This window comes from Diuraphis noxia, unplaced genomic scaffold (assembly GCF_037042655.1).
Source record: "Diuraphis noxia isolate RWA-SAM2 unplaced genomic scaffold, SU_Dnox_SAM2 contig0001, whole genome shotgun sequence".
NCBI lineage: Eukaryota > Metazoa > Arthropoda > Insecta > Hemiptera > Aphididae > Diuraphis > Diuraphis noxia.
The window spans coordinates 88,963,927-88,986,032 of record NW_028301711.1 but is presented as its reverse complement, the minus strand read 5'-3'; the positions used below and the strand labels follow the sequence as shown (position 1 = coordinate 88,986,032).

The 22,106-nt window shown below is 32.8% G+C and overlaps 1 protein-coding gene across 2 annotated transcripts in view; it reads right to left on the bottom strand.

Moving 5' to 3' along the window:
* Window positions 1-2,303: 2,303 nt before the first annotated feature.
* oc (homeobox protein OTX2) overlaps window positions 2,304-22,106 on the bottom strand; it is a 37,007-nt gene continuing 17,204 nt past the window's right edge. For both annotated transcript variants that reach the window (XM_089215906.1, XM_089215905.1), the window contains exons 4-7: window positions 14,003-14,157; window positions 8,861-9,275; window positions 7,854-8,155; window positions 2,304-6,640 (exon numbers count right to left, since the gene is read on the bottom strand). In XM_089215906.1, the coding sequence (XP_089072032.1) occupies window positions 6,557-6,640; window positions 7,854-8,155; window positions 8,861-9,275; window positions 14,003-14,157 (956 nt within the window). In that variant the 3' untranslated portion in view covers window positions 2,304-6,556. The remainder of the gene's footprint in view (window positions 6,641-7,853; window positions 8,156-8,860; window positions 9,276-14,002; window positions 14,158-22,106) is intronic.

Below are 22,106 nucleotides of genomic sequence, written 5' to 3'. Positions count from 1 at the left end.
GACAGTAACTTGAAATAATTTATTCACATCCCTGAATTTAGGTTTAAAATTAAGGATTTGTCATTATACACACTTTTTTTAAAATTTACTCTTATAACTACCTATACCTACATAAAATATTTCTAGCATATTGATTAAAATAAAGCAACGTAGTACCTACGCTAGAAAGTGACTTAGAATCCATGAATATATATGATTCAGATGGAGGATTATCTATTTATCTTTGACAGTCGCCAAATATTTGTAAAATGTGATAGAAGACCTTCTAGATAGTCGCCTTTTAAAAATGTACCGTAATTTAAAATCCCAGGACTATGATAAATCTATTCCAAATTAGATGATATACAGACATATCAATAGGTATATGCGTTAAAATCATAACATGTATTCAAAATATTGAAAAAAGCTCAACTTAATCTCTAACTTTAAAGCATACAGTGAAATTTTAAAATGGTACAAATAATATTTTAACTTAGATTTAGTTGGCGGTAATAAAATATGGCCAAGAACAACAATCAAACAGAAGAAAATATTCCGTCGCAAAACACTAATACAAAATATACATTTTGAATAAATATATTTTTATGATACCTAAATATTAGGATAAAGACTTATAGGTGCCTATTTAATATTATTACACATTAGCTGATTAGTTATTTAACTATAATATTGTACCATGCAGAATAATGAAGGTGAACAATTTATGATTATTATAGATTATTTTTTTGTTAATCAAAAACATACATTTTATCAAACATTTACATAAGTACCAATGATCGATTTGATGTTTTTAGCTTAATTTAACTTAATAAAATTGTATAATATTTTGTTAAGATTAAAAATATACAATAGCACGTAAAATTTTCATTTAACATTTTTTTAGTTTACTATATGTTATTAGGATTTGTTTTCTTCTTGAATGCAGAATGTCAGACTTGATTTTTAAACTTCATTGAAATTAACTCGAGTAGTTGAGTATTTAATAAATTAAAAATAACATAAACATAACCAAATAATTAAATGATAAAAATTGAGTGTAGTGAAGACAATGCAGGTGCGACAGCCAAAGTCAACAAGACGTAGCTTTAATGGTCAAATTAGCATATATAGGGACATTCCATTAATCAGGTACAAATTACAACGGTTATCAATTTTGTAGTTAATTTAGGTCGAACACTATCGAGTTTATCAGCTATATCTCCTGGTTTTTAGGATCGAAGAAATAGTATAAACAATTCCGCATTTACCTACGTTTTAGGGCGAACGATGCGACCCCCAACATGAAAAATTACATTTAACAATTTAAGATCAACAGACTTTTTTTTGATCTGAGAAATATCTTTTGTGACATATGACAGCTCATCCTTCAACTACCAACAATTTGAGTAACTGTATCGCCAATGAATAAATGCACGAAAATTAAAAATGTTAATGCGTGAATTCATAAAAAAAAAAAATGATTATATTGATTCGTCATCTTTTTATTATATGTTACTATTAGAAAATTTAAAATCGATAGTGGTTTCATCAATAAATAAGGGTAAAAAAAATTAAATTAAATATGGTTTTAGAAAAACATAAAATATAAATCTAAAAGTATAAAAAAAAATTAAAAAATCTTATACTTTTCGAAATTGTTAGTTTACCCATTAAATGGTTACCTTGTATATTATTAATTATTATGATTTCGATGATAATGACAACTGTTGTTAACTGTTACCTACTATTCTAATGTGGTCTGCACCTATGTTTCTCAACACCGTTTTTTATATAATATTATACTAATGATCGAATTATACCACGTATCCTTACGCTGTACCAATGACTAAAATTAAAATTTGAGTGGTACAATATTAATAATGATATTTATATATAATACAGGTACAACGTTTATATTATGGTAGATTGAGTTTTTATTTTACACTATAAAATAATTTGCATAATTTATTATTTCTTAACCGTAATAATGTACAATATAATATGATATTTATATATAATATATAGATATAGTGTATTATAATAATGTTATGTAATACGACCAAACTAATTGCGGAAAAAAAACAAAATTTGGAACACAGTTCGTGTCTTTAAAAAGAAAGACCGATTCTAATTTACACATATTTTATACACATAATATATATATTATAATATTGTTTTCAACGTAAGAATATTATACAACTTGCAAATAATTATCTAAAATTTATGTTTTTATAATAATATACTAAAAAAAAAAGATTTCATTACCATTTGCTTAATACAATATTTATATAATAATATATACCTATATAATATATATGGAGAAATTTACACAACATTTATTATTATTTTTTACACATGAACAAACATTTTTTTTTTTTTATATAATTTTTTTTATCCGATTCAATATTTACATGATAATGTCGAGTAATAAACAACATCGCCCTCGCGTAATCGTCATTAATAACGGGTGAGCACGTAAACTTGATGGGGCGGGTGGGCACAAATCCACCACTTAAATGTTTATTTTATATTTATATATTATATAATAAAATGAAAAAAAAAAGATTTAATATTATAATAAAAATTATTTTAAACGGTTGTTTGGAAATCCAATTTAAACTATTTAAACAAAAACATTGCGTAACTACCAACCGAGTTTGTTAAGATATTGTTAAAAAGTAATTATTTAAAGAATGGAAATATGTATAAGTACCTTTACCGATTTTTCGAAAATAATGTACGATTTTTTTAACGGAGTTGTAAATGTGGTTTTTTTGTGTATCCTTAAAAAAACCACCCTCGTTTTATGAAAATTTATTAAATTAAGTAAAACACGATCTAGTGAAGTTATTCAAAAACCAACGATACTGAATGATAAAGAAAAATGTGTTGAAAAAAACCAAAAATTTATTTGGGTGTTAAAAAAAACCACGTATCAGGAAACCCTATATACTTCAATAGGCTGCATGTCAACTATAGTTGACATTGGTTTTTTGTAAGATCCCCCATGTCAACAATAGTTGACATGCGGTCGTGAACGTGTTGATAGATACGGCTTACTGTTCAACCGGAGTCCTTACTATTACTAATCATTAATCACAATACTGGCCGAGTTCATAATAAGGTAGAAACTTTTTTTTTAACATCATACCCGCATGTATGACTTGTAACAAAGTATTTCCTATCAGCGGCGTAGCCAAGATTTTTTTTCCGGGGGGGGGGGGGGGGGGGGGGGGGGAAATCAATTTTTTACACAGCGGTGCATTAAATACCTATTAGCACGGCCGAAGCTATATAGAAAACTAACAAAATAAAGATGACAATTTAAAATTAGTAAAATACAATTTAAGACTTTTTGAGTGAATATTGTAGACCATTGAAATAATTTTTAAATTTTATTAACATTTCGGGGGGGGGGGGCTTCAGCCCCCTCAGCCCTCCCCCTGGATACTCCACTGTTTCCTATACTAATTATATCATTATTTCCGACATAACTGTATGTAAATAATTGATGACCCGAATAGTCATTGGAATTTGACTCGAAGGCCGTTTAAAAATCTCAGAACTTATGTAGATGAAATAATTTTTGGTGCTGGACTAAATGTGTGGTTTGTAAGACGGTCCGATAAATGATGAAAAATATTATTGTAAAAGTGTTAGAGGAATAAAAAAAAAAGATTCAGGTATACGAAAAGGAACGAGTACGTCGGCCCGATTGTTTTTGAAAAGATTACGCGTTTTATACACATCTGGTGTTATTGTCTGTCCATTTTCGATAATAGGCCTGGGAGTTTTTGCAGGGGCGCTGTTTTAGAGAGTATGGAGTTTTGGCGGAAATAAGGGTTGGCCTAATAGAAGTGGGGACTAAACCCTTCAACATAAAAAAAAAATATCGCTCCCCAAATTCACACCACATATAATATGTACATGCATATAATAATAATAATAATAATAATAATAATAATAATAATAGTAAAAATAGTAGTAGTAATAATAATAAAATACAAAAAATTTGAAAAACTTGTCTATCGAATGTTGTTTATTTATAAGATTTGGAATCCGACCTACAAACACCGATATAATTTTGTCTAAACTAAAATACAATCGTTGATTTCCAAAAAAACATTATGACATGTTTTGCATTATACATCTATAAAATACTATATTTTGTTGGGTATAGGCTGTATAATTATCTTGATTTTCAGAAAACTAGATCTATAATAACTGAACGAAACTTGATGATAAATATGAAAACAGTCATATTATAAAAACGATTTCAGTAGACGTATAAAATATATAATATAATATAATATTTAAATGTTCTTATAAATCTTTAAAAACTTTTATAAACAACTTTTTAATGAAATATATGTACCTATTGTACCTATTATACTTCTATTTGATTGTAGAACGGACTCTAGTTATTTCATTTTTTTTGATCTTCCAAATTCGATATGACAACTTTCAAAAAAAAATTGCAAACAGCCGTATTGGTTAGGAATTTGAAAAACGATTATGATAACCTGGGCTGACATAAGCCACTATAAATCAATTTGTGGTCTGTGCCATCTGCAGTTTAATTACACAAAATGTAATTAAAAAAAAAAGACGCTAGTCATTAGAATTTACCAGCTATATTGTTTTAGAAAAACTAAACACTTTTCCAAAATATTCCAACCCCATAAATACGCTATATAGGTGAGGTCGCTGCCATTCAGGTGACTTATTTTCCCTGTAGCCCGGATATGCAAAACAATCATTGAGCAACATCATTGATGAGTCGACTACGTATATCAGTGTTTTCCTATTCAAAATTTGTGGCAATTAGACGGAAGCTAGGAGCAAAGGATAATAAAAAGTTAACTTTTAGTGATTATCAGTCATGACGTGACAATGGCTTAAAATAGCTGTGCTTTTTAACCTTTTTATCATGCGCTGCAAATCCCCCGGCAATGTAGAAAAAAAAAGTGGGTCGCTTATTAAGTAGTCAGACCCCTATCGAAAATCTGAAACCGCGCCCCTGGCTTATCATTTCGTTATATTAGCGTGTGTACATCATCTCGCGTTCAGTTTAACGTCCGACAATAAAATAATATACGATCGTGTATGTGTACATATTATACGTTGGTTTATGGGCGTGGCTGAGGGGTGGTCGTGTATTGTGCTGGGGGATTATGCAATTTCATAATAAATCATCGGTTATCGACTGGCTCGTAAATAATCGATCGAACAATCGGCTAAAACCTAGTTTAATTCTTACATAGGTACCTAGTATAGTATTGGTACCTATGTTATTATATTATAACCGATACGCGTAACAACAGTTAAATTAATACGTTAGTTTAACGTTTTTTATTACTTTTACAATAGAGATATGCTTTTTCTTCTATTGGATAAATATTTTTATTTACAGGATTTTAGGACCTATTCTAGGATTTATCGGTATACAAGTGCAAATAAACATAATTTGCTAGTTATTCTGTTATCGTTTTGATCGGTTATTAGTATATTTTAGATAATCTAACATAGACGGAAATCGGATTAGCCCCCTCCCTCATGTTCACATAATATTGAAAGTGTTCCTTTAACATTTTAATAGATTTCCACCTATGTATCGTTTATGCGGTAAGTTAAATCCAAAATTATCCGATCAATCGATAATATATATATAATTATACATGACTCATGTAAGTTGACGAATCACCGACGCGTATATAGGTTCATTGCAAGTACAACATACGGTTTGTTTCGAAAATTAACAAGTTAAACGAGATCACTGAAGATTTATTTTACACACGACATTCGCATTACTATTATAAAAGCAGTGAAACCTTTGAGAGAAAAAAATTAATAGATTTATCTGTAAACTATACAAATCCTATAAACAATTTGACGTTTACATGAAACGTGTATAAGAATATGTTTGTGTGGTAAAACTCTTGTTATAAAGTCTACTGTTTAAAGGTATCTAATTGAAATTTTAAACAATCTTATTTTTTAATATTGGTACACATACAATATATAATATAGTGAGAGAGGCTTCACTGCACTTTGTAATATTATTACACGTCATTTATACACGTTAACGTTTACACGCACACATGTTTTAATAAATACGATAACATAATTGTATAATTTTTCTGCGTTAGAGCTGTTCTACTTGATCCTGTACAACGCGTTATAATTTACTCTTGTACATCGTAGATATATCGATCCGTGAACCGGTGCAGTAAACGAACGCGCATCCACACTGAATTCAATTATCACAATATTACATTATCATAATTTTATATTACAGACGTCTGGCGTACGCACGCGAGTCGAAAATTCGATTAAATGATGACGGCACATTTATTTTTCATATTATCGTATAATCTTTGTGTGGTTTTCAGGCAGCTGCTGTCGTCATCTTCGGCATCTGTGTGAATATGATAATTTATATACATGCACTTATGTGTAGGACACCCCGCGAAAATATGCATCTCTATCCACCGCGGATGATGAGCGGCAGCGTTGCGGGAAGACGGAGGCGGCAGCGATGGTGGCGTGCAACAGCCCCGGTCCTGGTTTCAGTTGTCTACTTACGTTCCCAGCCCGCCGAGTTGTAAAACCACGACGACGCGTCTTCGCGCTTCACCCATGCTGACTCCGAACCGTTCTCCTGTGAACACAAAACGAAACACATTTGCTATTGTAATCGAAGATGATATTTTAAATTATAAAATATTATGATGTGAGAAATCGACTGATTGTCAACTTGTCACATATACACTCGACAATAGGGAGGCTATAAATCGAGGATGATATTAAATTAGGTTTATGGTATAGTTTTACGGGTGACAATTTTATAATTTGATTTAACACAGTTTAGAACGGATGATTTAAAACCTGCGGGGGTGCTTATGCTCCCACTCGGTTAGTTTCTTTACCGACAGCCAATCGCGAAGAATCGACCGGATTACGGAATAAATCGGGCCATAGGCAATCTTTCTAGCAAGGGTTCAGTGTATCAATAAAATATACTAAAGTTCATCTCAACTCCTAATTATATATCATTTCCAAGCCACCTAATATGTGCACTATCGTATGTGCCAACTGCGCTACAGTCCACGTGTGAAGGATGTTTGAACATTTTTTCCAAGCGTAAACGCTGCGTATTTATTCAACGTGAGACAAAATTATTTATTAAATATTTCTTGTTCGTTATTACGTTAATATAAGCAGAGATTACGAGTACAGACTGATGGATTTATTCCAGTCACCCCGTTAAGTTGCATATCGTATTTGCGTATTTGGTTTATGCATATTTCCATGTGACGTGGTGTGTTCAACACCCGTACAATCCTGCAACCATTCACCCTTGATCGAGATTGGTTTTCCTTTAGGTACACATTACAACACCCTTATTCGTTCACCCCAACCACTGTGTACACATAGTGTTCGAGAGATCTAGATTTTACCCTTCCTAAAGTCACAACTCTTTCTGCTGTGGAATGATTGCGTGTGTGGCTGAACTTCAAAGTGTATGTCTAACGCCATAATAATTGGGGTTTATTTCGGAAGGGTACTTTGAGTCACTTTGAATCTCAAACTAGACGGTCATAGCCCGTGGGCTCAGAACACCTATTTCAAGTATTAAATATTCAGTAAAATCTCTGACTAAATTTTTTGATCTAAAAACTATTTAAAAAAAAAAAAAACAAAAACAAAAACAAAAAAATGCTAAATAAATTATTGAATGGTAAAAGATGAGAGATTACATACATCGAATTAAGTGAGATAGCCTAGAAATTGTACCGTGGCACTGTACAAACACAATTGATGGTTGTAATAAAAATATTATAATGTTAATGAAGAAATTCATGCCAACTCACGGCTGTTTGATGCGATGACATTGTCGGTGGTGGCGCCAGATAATCCATGTTCGAGTAGTAACCACCGTAGTTCTGGTGATGATGTGCCGCCGCGTGATGGTGGTGCGGATGGTGATGATGCGGTTGGTGATGGTGGTGATGAGATGAATAACAGTTACCACCGGTGCTGCCATTAGTCGAGTAGCCTCCGTTAGAGCCTACTGGAGACGACCTGGTGCTGTGGTGGTGCAAGTCCACCAGTCCCGATGGTGGTTCCGTGATGGCGGGGCTCCATATTGATCCCGGCGTATTACCTCCACCACCTGCGCGATAATAAAAATTTCAAAACGTTACCACTATACGCACATTAGTGGAAAAAAAAGCAACGAGATGTCGAGAAAATTAAACGAACCACGGAAAAGGAAAAACAATATAAAATTGTGTATCATAGTGAAGAATGCAAGACCATAAAAGAAACGGTATTACAGAGAAAAAATAAATTTACATTTGACAAGCTAGGGATATCGCGATAATAGTTTTCTAACCCGCTGAAATGTAGGCAAAACTTAAATAAACGTGATGTTTAAATCCCCCGTCGTGATTATACAAATATATTTGTACTGCAGAGACCGTGTGTATGGATATAGGCGGGCCCGGATATATGACCCTATACAATAAGTCCCCGGGGCGTCACTAAATTATAGCAGTACACGCAGCAGGCCCCTTCTACGCCACCCACTTTTCGAATTGTAAGCTCACCGCGCGCATTAAAAATAAATTGATGGCACGCCTATACGATAATATTGTTGTTCCTGCAGCATACGGTATTTGTGCTGTCGGGTAACGTGTATCGTAAGGAAAACGGTCCGCACGCATCACAACACATCATTACTCCCTCGAGGATGTGGTCGTTGCGTTATGAGGTCACGTGGCTTCTAAGAGCTATACGTATACGAGTGTGTGGGTGGGTAAACGGTTAAGGGCCGTATTGTAATACATATATATACAAATGCGACCGTTCGGCTTACCGGAACTCGGGAGGTACACGGCAGACGGCTGTTGTGGTGGCGTGCCGCTCAGTATCGGTTTGATGTACGACGAACCACCGCCGGGCGGCGACTGTCGACTGGACGACAGCGACGTGCCGGTGGACACGGGCGAGTTGCCGGCCGTCGAACTCGTCACGCCACCGCCACCGCCACCACCGCCGCTGCCAACACCGCCGACACCGCCGTTTATCGTTGGCGACATTTTATTGTTGTTGTTGACCGGCGCGTTTCCTCCACCGCCCGACGATTTCCCCGAAGACTTCTGGCCGTTGTTGCCGGTCGAGTTGTTGTTCCTCGACGACGCCGTCTTATCCGCTCCAGTGCCGTTGTGGTGTTGCTGCTGATTCTGCTTCACCTGTTGCCGGCATTTAGCCCTCCGATTCTTGAACCACACCTGAAACACATCATCACGCCCATATAATATTATATATCATGATAGTACATAATATCTGTATATTACAATAATATTGTACGTATGTTAAAACCGAGATTTGGGTAAAATAAGAGATGGTAACCTATATATTGGTATAATATGATATTCGTGAGGGGTGTATCCGGCACTGTATCCTGTTTTTTTTTTTTTTAATTTAGTTACAAGTAATAGTTAATCGGCGCACTCGTTTAATCAAGAATCTGTTTTGTTAAAATGTTCGAACTGTAACTTGTATTTCCGTATGATGACGGAAGTCCGAAACTTATTGTTGTCGGGCGAATTTAGATTTTTTAGACATTATTTATAGCCCGGTGTACGTGTAAAGTGATTTTTTTACTGAGACAATGTTGTTTTGATATAATAATCATATATTTGTGGGTCAAATTTTGCATCAAGCGCTATCTACACCATTTTTGAGTTGTACCTACTTACATGTTTATTATATATAACTATTCTAAATTCATGTATAAGAACGTTTTATGATATGGTTGTTACAACTGATAAGTTTCTAGACTAAAATATTGCTTTATTTAATATATTAATTGATTAGTAATGACCTTTTTACAAAATGATATAATTATTAAAAAAAGATAATGTGCCTGGTATTATTATCATTATTATTATATATTTGCCATTTAGATATGTTTTATAATTAAAAAATATTATCTTAATTATTTTTTTATTATATATTCTGTTGAAATTGTGATATTCTATTCCTGAAATTGTATAATATCATTATTTATTTGAAATATAACATGTAAAATTATTTTTTATTTAGTATACACGATATGCAATTTTAACATACAAATCTTAGAGGTGGCATGGAACTCGGACACACTCCAATAAAAGATGGCAAGAAATTCGGGTGGTGCTCCTTGAACACATATCCCAAAATATATTGTTGTAAAACTACGACTCATGACAAAGTGGTTGAGGAACTAACTGCGGCCATACTATAGATTATTGGTATAATAAAAAAACGTCACTACAGCTAGGAAACATCCCTGATGGAAAATGACGTTACAAGAACACGAGTAATAGTATAAGCTCTGCAGCGACGGTTTTTCACGAAACGACTCGACTCGATTGGCACTGCGGCGGCAGAGGATTATCACGCCGTACTTATATGTATACATAATATATGCACGTATCAATTTCGTGGAGTTTGTCGTGAAGCCGTATACGCGACGAGCCGATGACCGATGAGTAGCGGAGTGCCGGTCGTTTACGCATTGTGTAAACATAAAAAAAACTTTGGCCGTATTCCGCCTCCACTAAGTCCTAAGCATATCGATTTTATTTCAAACGCCGGCTTTAACCTAGTTTCTTTGTCTGCTGTGCGCTAACGAAAATAAAATCCATCCACAGTCCACACGTACCGAACTTAGTACAATATAATTTGTGAGCCTTTTTAATTTAGGAGAGAAGATGAAACAAAATACAATCAGCTATTATATAGGTACACGTGATTAGTGAGAGAACATCTAACACAATGTTGTTTTTTGTTCTAGTTACACTATTTTTGTTTTTAACTGTATATATGTGACGGACGAGTTATGGATGCATCGTAACATGCTAAAATTTCCTCGTCAAGGAAAATCTCTACATCGATTCTACTCCGAGATATTATTATTGAAATATAATAATATTATATTTATGACACTGCAAATTTAGCTATATTATGCCACTGTGACTTGAGGCAAAGTAACATCGAAATTATATAAGCAAGTATTTTTTGCGTGCGCACGCTCAAACAATTTTCCAATGACGGTTTTACACGCGATCGGGCGTACACCCAAGAACCAGGTAGGTAATAGGTATATAATATTAACCGACCGAGTGGCGTCGGCGAGAGATGCATCGTTCGAAATCCGTACACGTCATGGTGCGTATAATAATATGATAATGTAATATTGTAATTTATCATATATAATATATACCTATATATAATTATTATACACTCTGTGCACAATACAATATTATATTTATTGTCGTCTTGAACTATATGCCGTGATTGTATTTATTATGCTATACACGCGCCATAATCGTCGTTAAGAAAAACGTCCGCGTCTACGCATATGTGGTATTATTAAACATAATATTATAATATTCTATGAGCGCGGGACGGCGACGAATATTTTACGAAGACAATTTATTCCGGGAGCTATCCCTTTTCGCGGCGGCCGTTCGCTTTATATAATATGTAACAGCCGCGGCGGGCGGAAAACGTGACCTCGCACGAGATGCATTAGTTTTACGACAGTGTACTAACCAATACGTGCGCAAACGGATGCGTTTTTATCACGATATAATAATAATAATAATAATAATAATACGAATATTCGGTCGTCGTTAATATAATATAATATAATGTAATATAGGTATTGTGTGAGGTACGCGGCGGAGGGTATATGCACCGGAATATTATATAGTATAGTAGCCGGAGAACTGTATGTATATAGTGCCTACCCACGCCTATTATAATATTATTATTAAGCAGTCGGCGGGCCGCGCGTACGTATTGTTCCGTGTCACGAACGCGCCGCCGCGGCCAGGCAAAGCGGGTACCGAATTCAATATTATAATATTATTTCGTCTGAAAACCGGACCGAAGCTTAGGTATGTGGTTGCCGCACGATCAGTGGAAACAGCGAGAGAAACAGAGACAATCTGACTGAGAGTGAAGAGAGACCATGACCGGTTTGCGCGGAACTAACAAAAACCGCACTGCAAAGCTACCTACTTATAATAATAATAATATACATATAATATATAGGTAGATACACCTCCTAACGAAATATCGATCGCGAAAAATTTGCATAGCCGTCGAACTCGCGACTTCGTCTTCAACATTTATTCAAATGATTAATTCGGGTGACGCGAATAGTACCGTACATTGTATTATAATCACAAGTAGGTTTTTAAATCCAATTCAAAACAGCTAGTGATCCGATCGAATGCTGTACTTGCAGTACCTATTCTCTAATTTCAAGTACGAATGTATACCTACCGTTTTGCAAGTCGATTAAAATAAATTTTGTTTTAAGCAATTGGATACAATATTATTATATTATTTTATATTTCCGTCAACTTTTCAACTGTAAATCATTTATACATCTCCAATGTAAATAGAACTGACCGTCTAATATGTATCCATAACTTAGTTACAGTTATCACGAAGATCACTAATCTTCTCAACGCAGAGTATCCTAACCTAACGACCTCGTCAGAGCCTAATATTATTAAAATAATACCCTTGGTCCAAGAAAGTCTATAATCAGTTGTCCTCGATTGGCTTTACCATACTTTACAGTATACACTATACCAGTGGCGTGACGAAAGACTATGTTTGAGGCACTCGCCTCAGTTTGAGGGGTGGTGGGTGTCCTCAAAGATCATCTGATGTGTTAAAAAAGCATTATTATTTAAATGAATAAATATATTTTATCATAAAAAAATTTTTTAATGTTTTTTGTGATGTGTGGAGTGGGTGGTTGGTCTGACAATATAACTGTGCCTCATAACTTAATGAAATTCGCCATGCCACTGCACTATACATCGACATCATATTATATATTATAAAAGCATGTCTGGAGCGGAGAAAAGCAAAAGTTTAGTGATTAGGGAGGGGGGGGGGGGGTTAAAGCTACAATGGCGACGTTTAACTGACGGGGCAGATAACACCGTCATTTTTCGCAAGAAGTGTGCGTGGCAACGATTATTTGCGAGTTCACTCAAAGTATACCCGTGGCGATCGTTGGAAGGGGTGGTTAGAATTGGAGTAGGAGGCGGGATTAACCAACAACGGACAAATTGTATATATATACATATATATATATATATATATATATATATATATATATATATATATATATATATATATAGAAATATAAAGTGTCGAGAAGGAAGACGAGAGTTATCCTCCCCTAGCGACGCACGCGCACCGCCATAAAGTACATACCGCGGTGGAGGGTGGGGGCTCTTCTATACTCAGCCACAGCATTCTGGGGTTATTCGGCCGTGCGCGCACCGCCCCAATCGCCCATTGCTTCTGCCTTTATCGTTTTCGTGGGTAAAGGTAGTGAGAGGGTGATATTGTGGTGGCAACTAAGTCCCGTAACCGGCAAACATTATTTTCACCGCTAACTATATTCTTTAGAGGATTTTCGAATTTTTTTTGTTCGTTAACCTTAACTCAGATAACGTCAATGCTTAGTTAGATACCTACTAATTTCCTCTAAACCTATCCCATATCAAATGCAACAAAATTCATGTTAGCATTACAAAGGATTATTCTTCTCATATTTTTTTTTCGATTAATGGATAGATTAAGGTGTTTGTTGAGTATCGAAATACTTGGTCAGGTATCAATAGTACGTCATACCACTCAAATATTTTTTTAATGATATTTCTTGGAACGTAATCATTTTTATATAAATATACCTACTGAACAATGACGTTCTATACAATGCAATGTTACGATAAAACAAAAACAGTAAATATGTGCACCGTCCCTGAATTCGACCATTATTTACCAATATGTATAGGTATTTTATTGGCTTTCTAATATATTGGCCTCTATCCATCATTCAAGACTCTATAATACCCTCTAAGCTGAATAACATAACGCGAAACGCAATGATTTAACAATGACAACTAATATGTAACCAAATAAAATAATAAATTACCTGTACTCTAGATTCGGGTAAGTTTATCTTCAGTGCCACCTCTTCACGCATGAATATGTCCGGATATCGAGTTTTGGCGAACAATGTTTCCAGAACGTCCAACTGCGTCCGGGTGAATGTGGTTCGTTCACGTCGCTGTTTTCTCGGGTTGCCGACTGCATAGAAAAAACAAAAAAGAACTCATTATTTCCTACTTCGACGAGTGCTGCAATATAATTTATAAGATAACACTCAAAACAAAAATAAAATTATTTGAGTTATACACCGTACATTGTAGTAACTCTTACTCCCCTCCCTTTCACAAAAGGATTTAAGTTTGAAATTTTATATTTATTTTAAAATATAGAACGAAAATCTCAACGGAATAGATCAAAGTAATTAATAACTACATATATTAATTTAAAGTATAAAACAATATTACGTTTTGCGATGAACCTTATGAATAATTTAAACGGCCAAAATGACGTCTTAATATACACAATATAGTTACAAAGTATTAATTGCAATAGCAGATTCCGTAAATTTCAATTTAAATATTTAATGCAACATAATCGCTATTTCACAACTATAACAAATGTATATAGTAAAAAATTGCCAAGTTCAACAAAATAAAAACCATATTATAGAAATATGATGCAATTCCAAGCTAAACTGCAAAGAAGGTAACGTAGCTGGTAGGTTATAATAATCACTGCACATATAAGTATATAAAACACACAATATCCAAGTTTCTTTTGCCTGAAAAAGAACCCCCACGGCGCAACGGTAAGAATCATGTAGAGTAGTAGGTATACTCACACAACCCAATGAATGACATAAATACGGAAACGAATGAAAACAATCCCAAATGCTCAAATCGACCAGTCATTGTAAGTTTTCAATACATAATAGGTAATATGTACACCTATGTCCTATATATTACTACATAGTAGTATAGTATAAGATATGTTCCATAACCTACCTATATCATGATATAACGATAATCTTTTAAAGGTATATATACATATTTAAGTTATAACTTATAAACAATCTACGTAGGTACCCTAATATAATAAATTAGTATGATAAAGTAATAATAAATTTAAAAAATATTCTGTACCTAGCGCAATGACCATTTACCACATTGCTGCATTGGATATCTTTTATCATGTAAAAAAAGAGGTTTCATTTTAATTGAAACAATACAAGCTTAAGATTATAATTGATTTCATGTTAAACACAAACACACACACACACACACATATATATATAGTCTGTAATTATTATAATAATATAATATAAACCATGAGCTTTTTATCAAAATTAATACATTCAAACTATTGGCCAATCCCCATAAAGTATTTAACTTATTTTTTGGATATATGGACTGTGCTGAGGAGAGTGAGCGTATATTCACGGGATAGGGAATTATATACAATTTAAATGAATAACGAATTCGGTCAATACAACCTCCCTCCATCTGACTAAAAATAAATATATTTACATAATGTAATAAATAATGATGACATATTATATTATTATTATTATCACGACACCGTCGCCTCACAGTTATATTCTGCAAGACGGACGAAAATGACGACGGATTGCAGTTTTTGAAAATCAGCCGGCTCGCGTGCGTACATTTTATACACGGTGCAACAATTTATTAAATTACACGCGTATTGCGTTCCGATGCTGTGGTTGCATGCAGAGGAAGTGGAGGAGTGATAGGGTTAATAGGTTACGCGACGGTGGCATTCCGGATAGTGGACTACTTTACCATACGCATTTCCCCCTAAGCCGAAGCCGAAAACTGACGATCCTGGTGGAAAACAACGATATTATATCGCATTATCATTTCCGTTTTATAAGCGATTCGCCCCCAGCCGGACGCCGAGTGATGTCGTCTGTCCATCCGGAATAAATCAATCGGTCTACATCACTCGGGCGGCGGTCCGACTTTTGCCGTTTCGCCGCCGCCGCTGCATCACCCTACCAGGCCACACGTAATATAATAACGACGTAATTTATTATTTGTCGTCAAGTTCAAAGAGCAGCGGGACGGGTAATGATCGGGTTTATTGGATTCACGGCGCGGTGCGGTTAAAGAGTCAAAGAGCCCCTGGATAATGAGATTTACAATAGTGCATTAACCGCCGTTTATTTTCACGTGAAAAGTGATAGAGCCCGCGGTTTTCCTCCTTTGTGAGTGAAAATGGAAAATGAGTCAAATCGACCGAGTTTTTACTTTCGCATGATATACTTTATTATAATAAATGGCCGGGAAACATTTCGTTTGCGCGCCCGCCGCCAAAATCGAACGATATCGTAAAACGAAAATAAACAGGGGGGAATGTAAAATCGATATATATAATATATATTACGATAAACGAATTCTGTTTCTTCGAATGTAACCGTATATCAATCGAACGACACCACAGACATTTGTAAGACTACATGTTTTCAAAATGATCTTATCTCTTGAGATTGTCTTGCTGGATAAAAGTATAAACAACAACCCCAAACATAGCAGCTACTGCACGACACATGTCTTGCATTTATCATTTATAATACACGTGCAATATGGACATAAATACGCCAAGATATAGGTCATCGGAGTACGGTACGCTCGAATTTTATTATATACCCAAGGATACATAATTACCCCAAGCTGCACCGATAACGAAAATAATTAATCACTTACAATCTTAACACCACATTCAAAATAATGCTGTCCACTACCCACTATCATTACCATGTGTGATCCATATGTCATAATAATATAGGCAGTATATACGAACATCGAGGACCAGTGGGTTCCCGGACCACCTCTGTGTGTGCCGACCGATACAAATGTCTTTTATCAAAAATTGTTAAGTGTATAATACCACCCACATTAGCAATTTGTTAGTATTTATTTTTAATATTTTTACCATCAAAGTCAGTGACGGTTTTACTTTAATCGCGTGTTATGTACGCATAGCTCGGATACGCCTTCGTTTCAGCTTTTGTTCTTAAAATTCCCGCCACCCAAGAATAACACACACTTCTTAGCAATACCACAGACCGCGGTAGATCGACGGTTTTAACAAGCTCACACGTGGCATATTGATATAAAGGCATTACAAGTATAATATAATATTATGTCCATATATGAGTACTTGGGACGATACATTAAGTTTTTTGTATTCTTATCAGTATTGTTTTCCTAAAAACATTTAAATATATTATTTTATTCCTATCGACAGTCTGATTTATATAGTAGGTACCTATATCGGCAAACAGGGCTGTATTTCAGATTTTGGCGCCCCCGACTTTGCTAATACTAATTATAGGAATTCGTGGTATCTAATTTAGTATATAGATAAATACAATTTAAAAATAAAACCTAGCAAATGCAGTAATTGGTAAATATTAGGTAACAAATAATAAGATATAGGTAATATACTAATATATAAATACATACAATTTACAACATACTATTTAAATATATTATATATTATGATCTTTATCTCAGTTTTTTTTTAAATAATATTAATAATATATGATATTTTTATTTATTAAAAACTTTTTTATAGTCTCCGTAAAAATATTTGTACCTCTTGATAACCTTTATGGGGAGCGGGCTATTGCCCTTCCACACCACTGCTTAAATACGGCCCTGTCATTAAATATAAAATAGTAGGTTATAATAATTGTCTGTCGATGGCCCGCCCATAACGAAGATCTAAATAGTGTATATTATGTTATTCACATTACCTATATATTATATAATTATTTATTTTATAGACACCTATAATGTATGTATAAATTTTTTTACACCCTTTATAAGTTATGATTTACAACATATATCTCTTATTCTCATACCAAAAATCACCAGTCCAAGGACTCATTAAGTGGTTGGCACCTCTCATCGTATTTCTCTTTATTGTATGGTCTATCGGTATGACTTCGTGATCGAGAGGTTGCGCATATTAAAGCATAAGTATTGGTAATGTTGAAAGTTTCTGTGAGTTGTGACACACACCTATTTTCAGATCCTTAGGGATTATATAATTTTCAAGTAAACCGAAACGTTCTTACATCGCATTGTTGTTAAATAATGAAAGATTAAATTCAAACACATCAAATTTCACACGTAAAATTATATATAAACATATATATATGAAATGGTCAAACCAAAATTTAATGTTCGTTTGTCTCTCAAATTTTGGTAAAAGTATGCAGCGATTTATATTGGATTCTACGTATTTTACAATGGATGAATATTTAGTATTGTATGAGATAATTTATTATTATTACATGAGTTTAGGATATTATGATATTATTAATATGATACACAACCTAAGATCACGTGTTCATAGGGTTAGATTGTATGCAGTAAAAGGTATACGTAAAAAATCTGTATTTTAGTTATAGAGTACAAAGCGGTGAACTGTATTATTATGATATTATACATTGTATTTAGTGTTTTCTCGAGCACGGAATTATTGTTTCACATCGATTTCTACGACTGATGAAAAGATTGTATATGCAGAAAGCCATACAATAGTCGTTGAAAATATTAGGTCACCGTCATCGTAATCGGTACGAACAACGGGAATCAAATTACGACGACGAGGGTAAAACATTGCCGTTTTTCCTATAGTGCATTTGGTACTAACCTATATATATATAATAGTTATTATTAGTTACTCTAGTGCTATTGTATTGATAAAAAGTATAATTAAATAGTTGATTGGAGGGGTGTCTACGATTTTTATTCCCTTTAAGATTCAAAAAATTGAAAATAAAAATCTAAAAAATTATATTCAGCAAAGTCATGAGGACTACCTTATATGAGCAAAAATACGAGATTTATGTCTATGCAAATTCACTGATAGATCTAAAATGCAGAACTCAATTAATATAGTATTTACATTTAAATGTACAATTTTTCGAGTTAATAGTATTTATATTACTAAAATATTAATATCATAAAATACCAATTTTAGTAAAGAAATTAGAATATGACTCAATGTTACCACAGAGCCCACAATATTTATTATAATTTATGTATTGTAATTTGTATTATGTACCTATACCTAACATGAAAAAATAGATTTATAAGTACCTACATAAAAAGTGAACTTATATTACTTGAAAATTAATTTTTTTCTATAACGATAATACATAAATTATAACATGATGTGAAGGTGATATGACTTATGATTATTGCTACTTTAATTTTAAACTTAGATTTTCATGTATAGGTAGTGCACCTACGTGATTATAAAACTTAAAAACATAAAAAAAAAAAATTATGAATATGGCGTAAATACTAATTATATGTTTAATAATAAAACACTAAATGGTTTATACATTTAAATATTAAAATTTTAAAAAGGCAAATATGTGTAAAATATTTTTAAAAGAAATTATCTACGTATTATGCATAACACAACATATTATATTATCTACGTATAATTATACTTTATCATTTGTTATATGCTCTATGCGTGTAATATTTTTATTAGTTACACAGTTACACTACAATAATTATAAATTTATCGTTCGTCGATATTTGATACTAAAATTTCATTTAAAATTAATGTCAAAAATAAACATTTCTACAATATACCTATATGTTGAAATATATTGTAAAATATGTAAGTTAGTTTATTTAGAATTCTACAAATTGTATTTTATAATTACTGACTAAGTTTGTACATTAAAGTTAATAAAAAATATTTAAATATGAGCCTATTTATAGGAATCCAGGTAAATATAATATTATTACTTATTAGTAGTTAATTGTAATGCATTTTGTTAACAACTCAAATGGTCAATGATTTACGTAATTGCATGCAATACACTGTATATATAATGCATTTTAAGTATGTATTTGAATATATATATGAAATTACTCAAGATTCGTTTAAATATATTATATTTATAAAATATCTATTATTTGATTATTTGGAAAAATTACTTAATCAGTCATTTTTGCAATGAATAAAAATAGACACATAGTATTAAATTATATAATCAGACATTCAGTGGGCTTGTTATTATGTACACTTTGTATTACATTGTATTGTAACAGATATAACATGCAGACGGTTTCACCTATATATACGTATATAATATATATACATTATGCATATTATAATATCATCGGGAATACAGTGACTCATTCGTAAATAAATAAATACATATAATATATTATATACATCACAGGTATTCGCTCTAATGTTATATGTGTTGTGTTTGGTAGGTTTTTGTTCCCTCGCTAAGCTGAATATTGTACTAAGATTTCATCAGAATTGTGATCTTAAAGGCGGTGTCGTTTGACACATCAGACAAAATGGTAGAAGATTCTAATAAATCAAGATTTCTGAAGTCGAGCAATTTATTATTTTATAACGGCATCATTGATCGTGTGCCTATTTATAACGTTAAACGAGGATCTAGAGCGGCAATTTATATTAAGGGGTTGTGTGTGTATTACGCTTACGCGGCGCGTTTGTAGTACTAGAAGTGAATGATTGTTTTGTGCAAGTAAGTCAGTGTGTGGCCCACACATATAGGTACGTGCGAACAAACACATGTCACACGATAAGAGTTTAGGTATACCGCAATAGAATATTACAATTATTATTTATTTCCTACACACGAAGACGAATCAGACCCATAAACCTTTATAAGATTACAACTTCTACTAAGAATTATTCGTTTTTAACTCCATGAAAACATTTGAGTAGGTATTATAGATCTTTTTTCGGCATTATCGTGGTAGTAAAGTTTTAATTAAATGCACATTTTTTTTTAGATTTAATCGATATTATGAATGTTTATTTATTTTATTTTATTCACTTTTTAATAACGAATATTATGTTTTAACATGCGTATTTTTCTACTTTAAACAATGAAAATTAATTTCTATACAATAACCTAAAAGATAAATAAAATTAAAATCGGATTATTTGAAGTAGTTGTAATTTTGTCAGGCTTAATTAGGCTTTTGTAGGTCTGAATAAAAAAAAATATATATATCACTTCACAAAAAAATACTATTGATATACCTATAATTGTTTTTCTTATTTAGTGATCATGTAGGTTATTCGTATAATATCTACACTTGTGCATAATATACAACTATTAGACCTGTTGAGTATTTTAATAAACGTTATTTAAACACTATTTTTATTATCTACTTTGTAAACTTTTGTAATACTTTTCAAGCGATTCGCATTTGACAGTATTAAACATATTTTTTTTTTATACACTCGTCACGATAATGATAAAAACATACTATACCGTTTAACTTATACATTTATTTAGAACGTATAAAGAAATATTTACAGCATTCTACACAGCACCTATACTACAATACTTGGCATTTAATATAAGTTTTCCTAGTGTACTAAGTATATATTGCTGTAGTGGTGGTATAGGTACCTACTTGTTTTTTTATTCTTATATATCCTAATATTTGAAAGTGTTCTCTATATACCTATAAGTATTTTTAACAGTTAAATGTCCAACTACTACGTAGTAACTAGTTTTTGCCATACGAATATACACGTACACACATACCTATACACATTCGTACAATATACATACTATACAGCTTACAAATAGATATACACACATCACACACACACACACTTACTATATAGTATAATATTATTGTTATATTATAGTCCCTATACCGTGAGTAATTCCCGTTATTGTATCATATAATAAAATGGTTGGGATTCGACATTTTGATCGCAGGGCATAAGAGATTTAGCAATTTGGCATGCCAGCACTTCCTATATATAGTATATATTATACACTCATACTACACGAGAAAAAATCTACCTGAGGAAACATAATGCTGGGTGGATACACCCTGCATTAGGGTGCAGTGATATAATAAGGGGCAATCGTTAAAAACCACACATTTTTTCTTCACATTATAAATAAACGATTTTGTGTTGAACCAGATTTACAGAAAATAAAAATACACCATTATTATATTGCGTATAAAATGTCACAGTATGAAATATTATAAGACAGTGGTAGGTATACCAATTCAATAGTCTATTCAGGTCGAAGGACTCGGAACTGTAACGCTGTTTGTCACTATATTTGTACAATA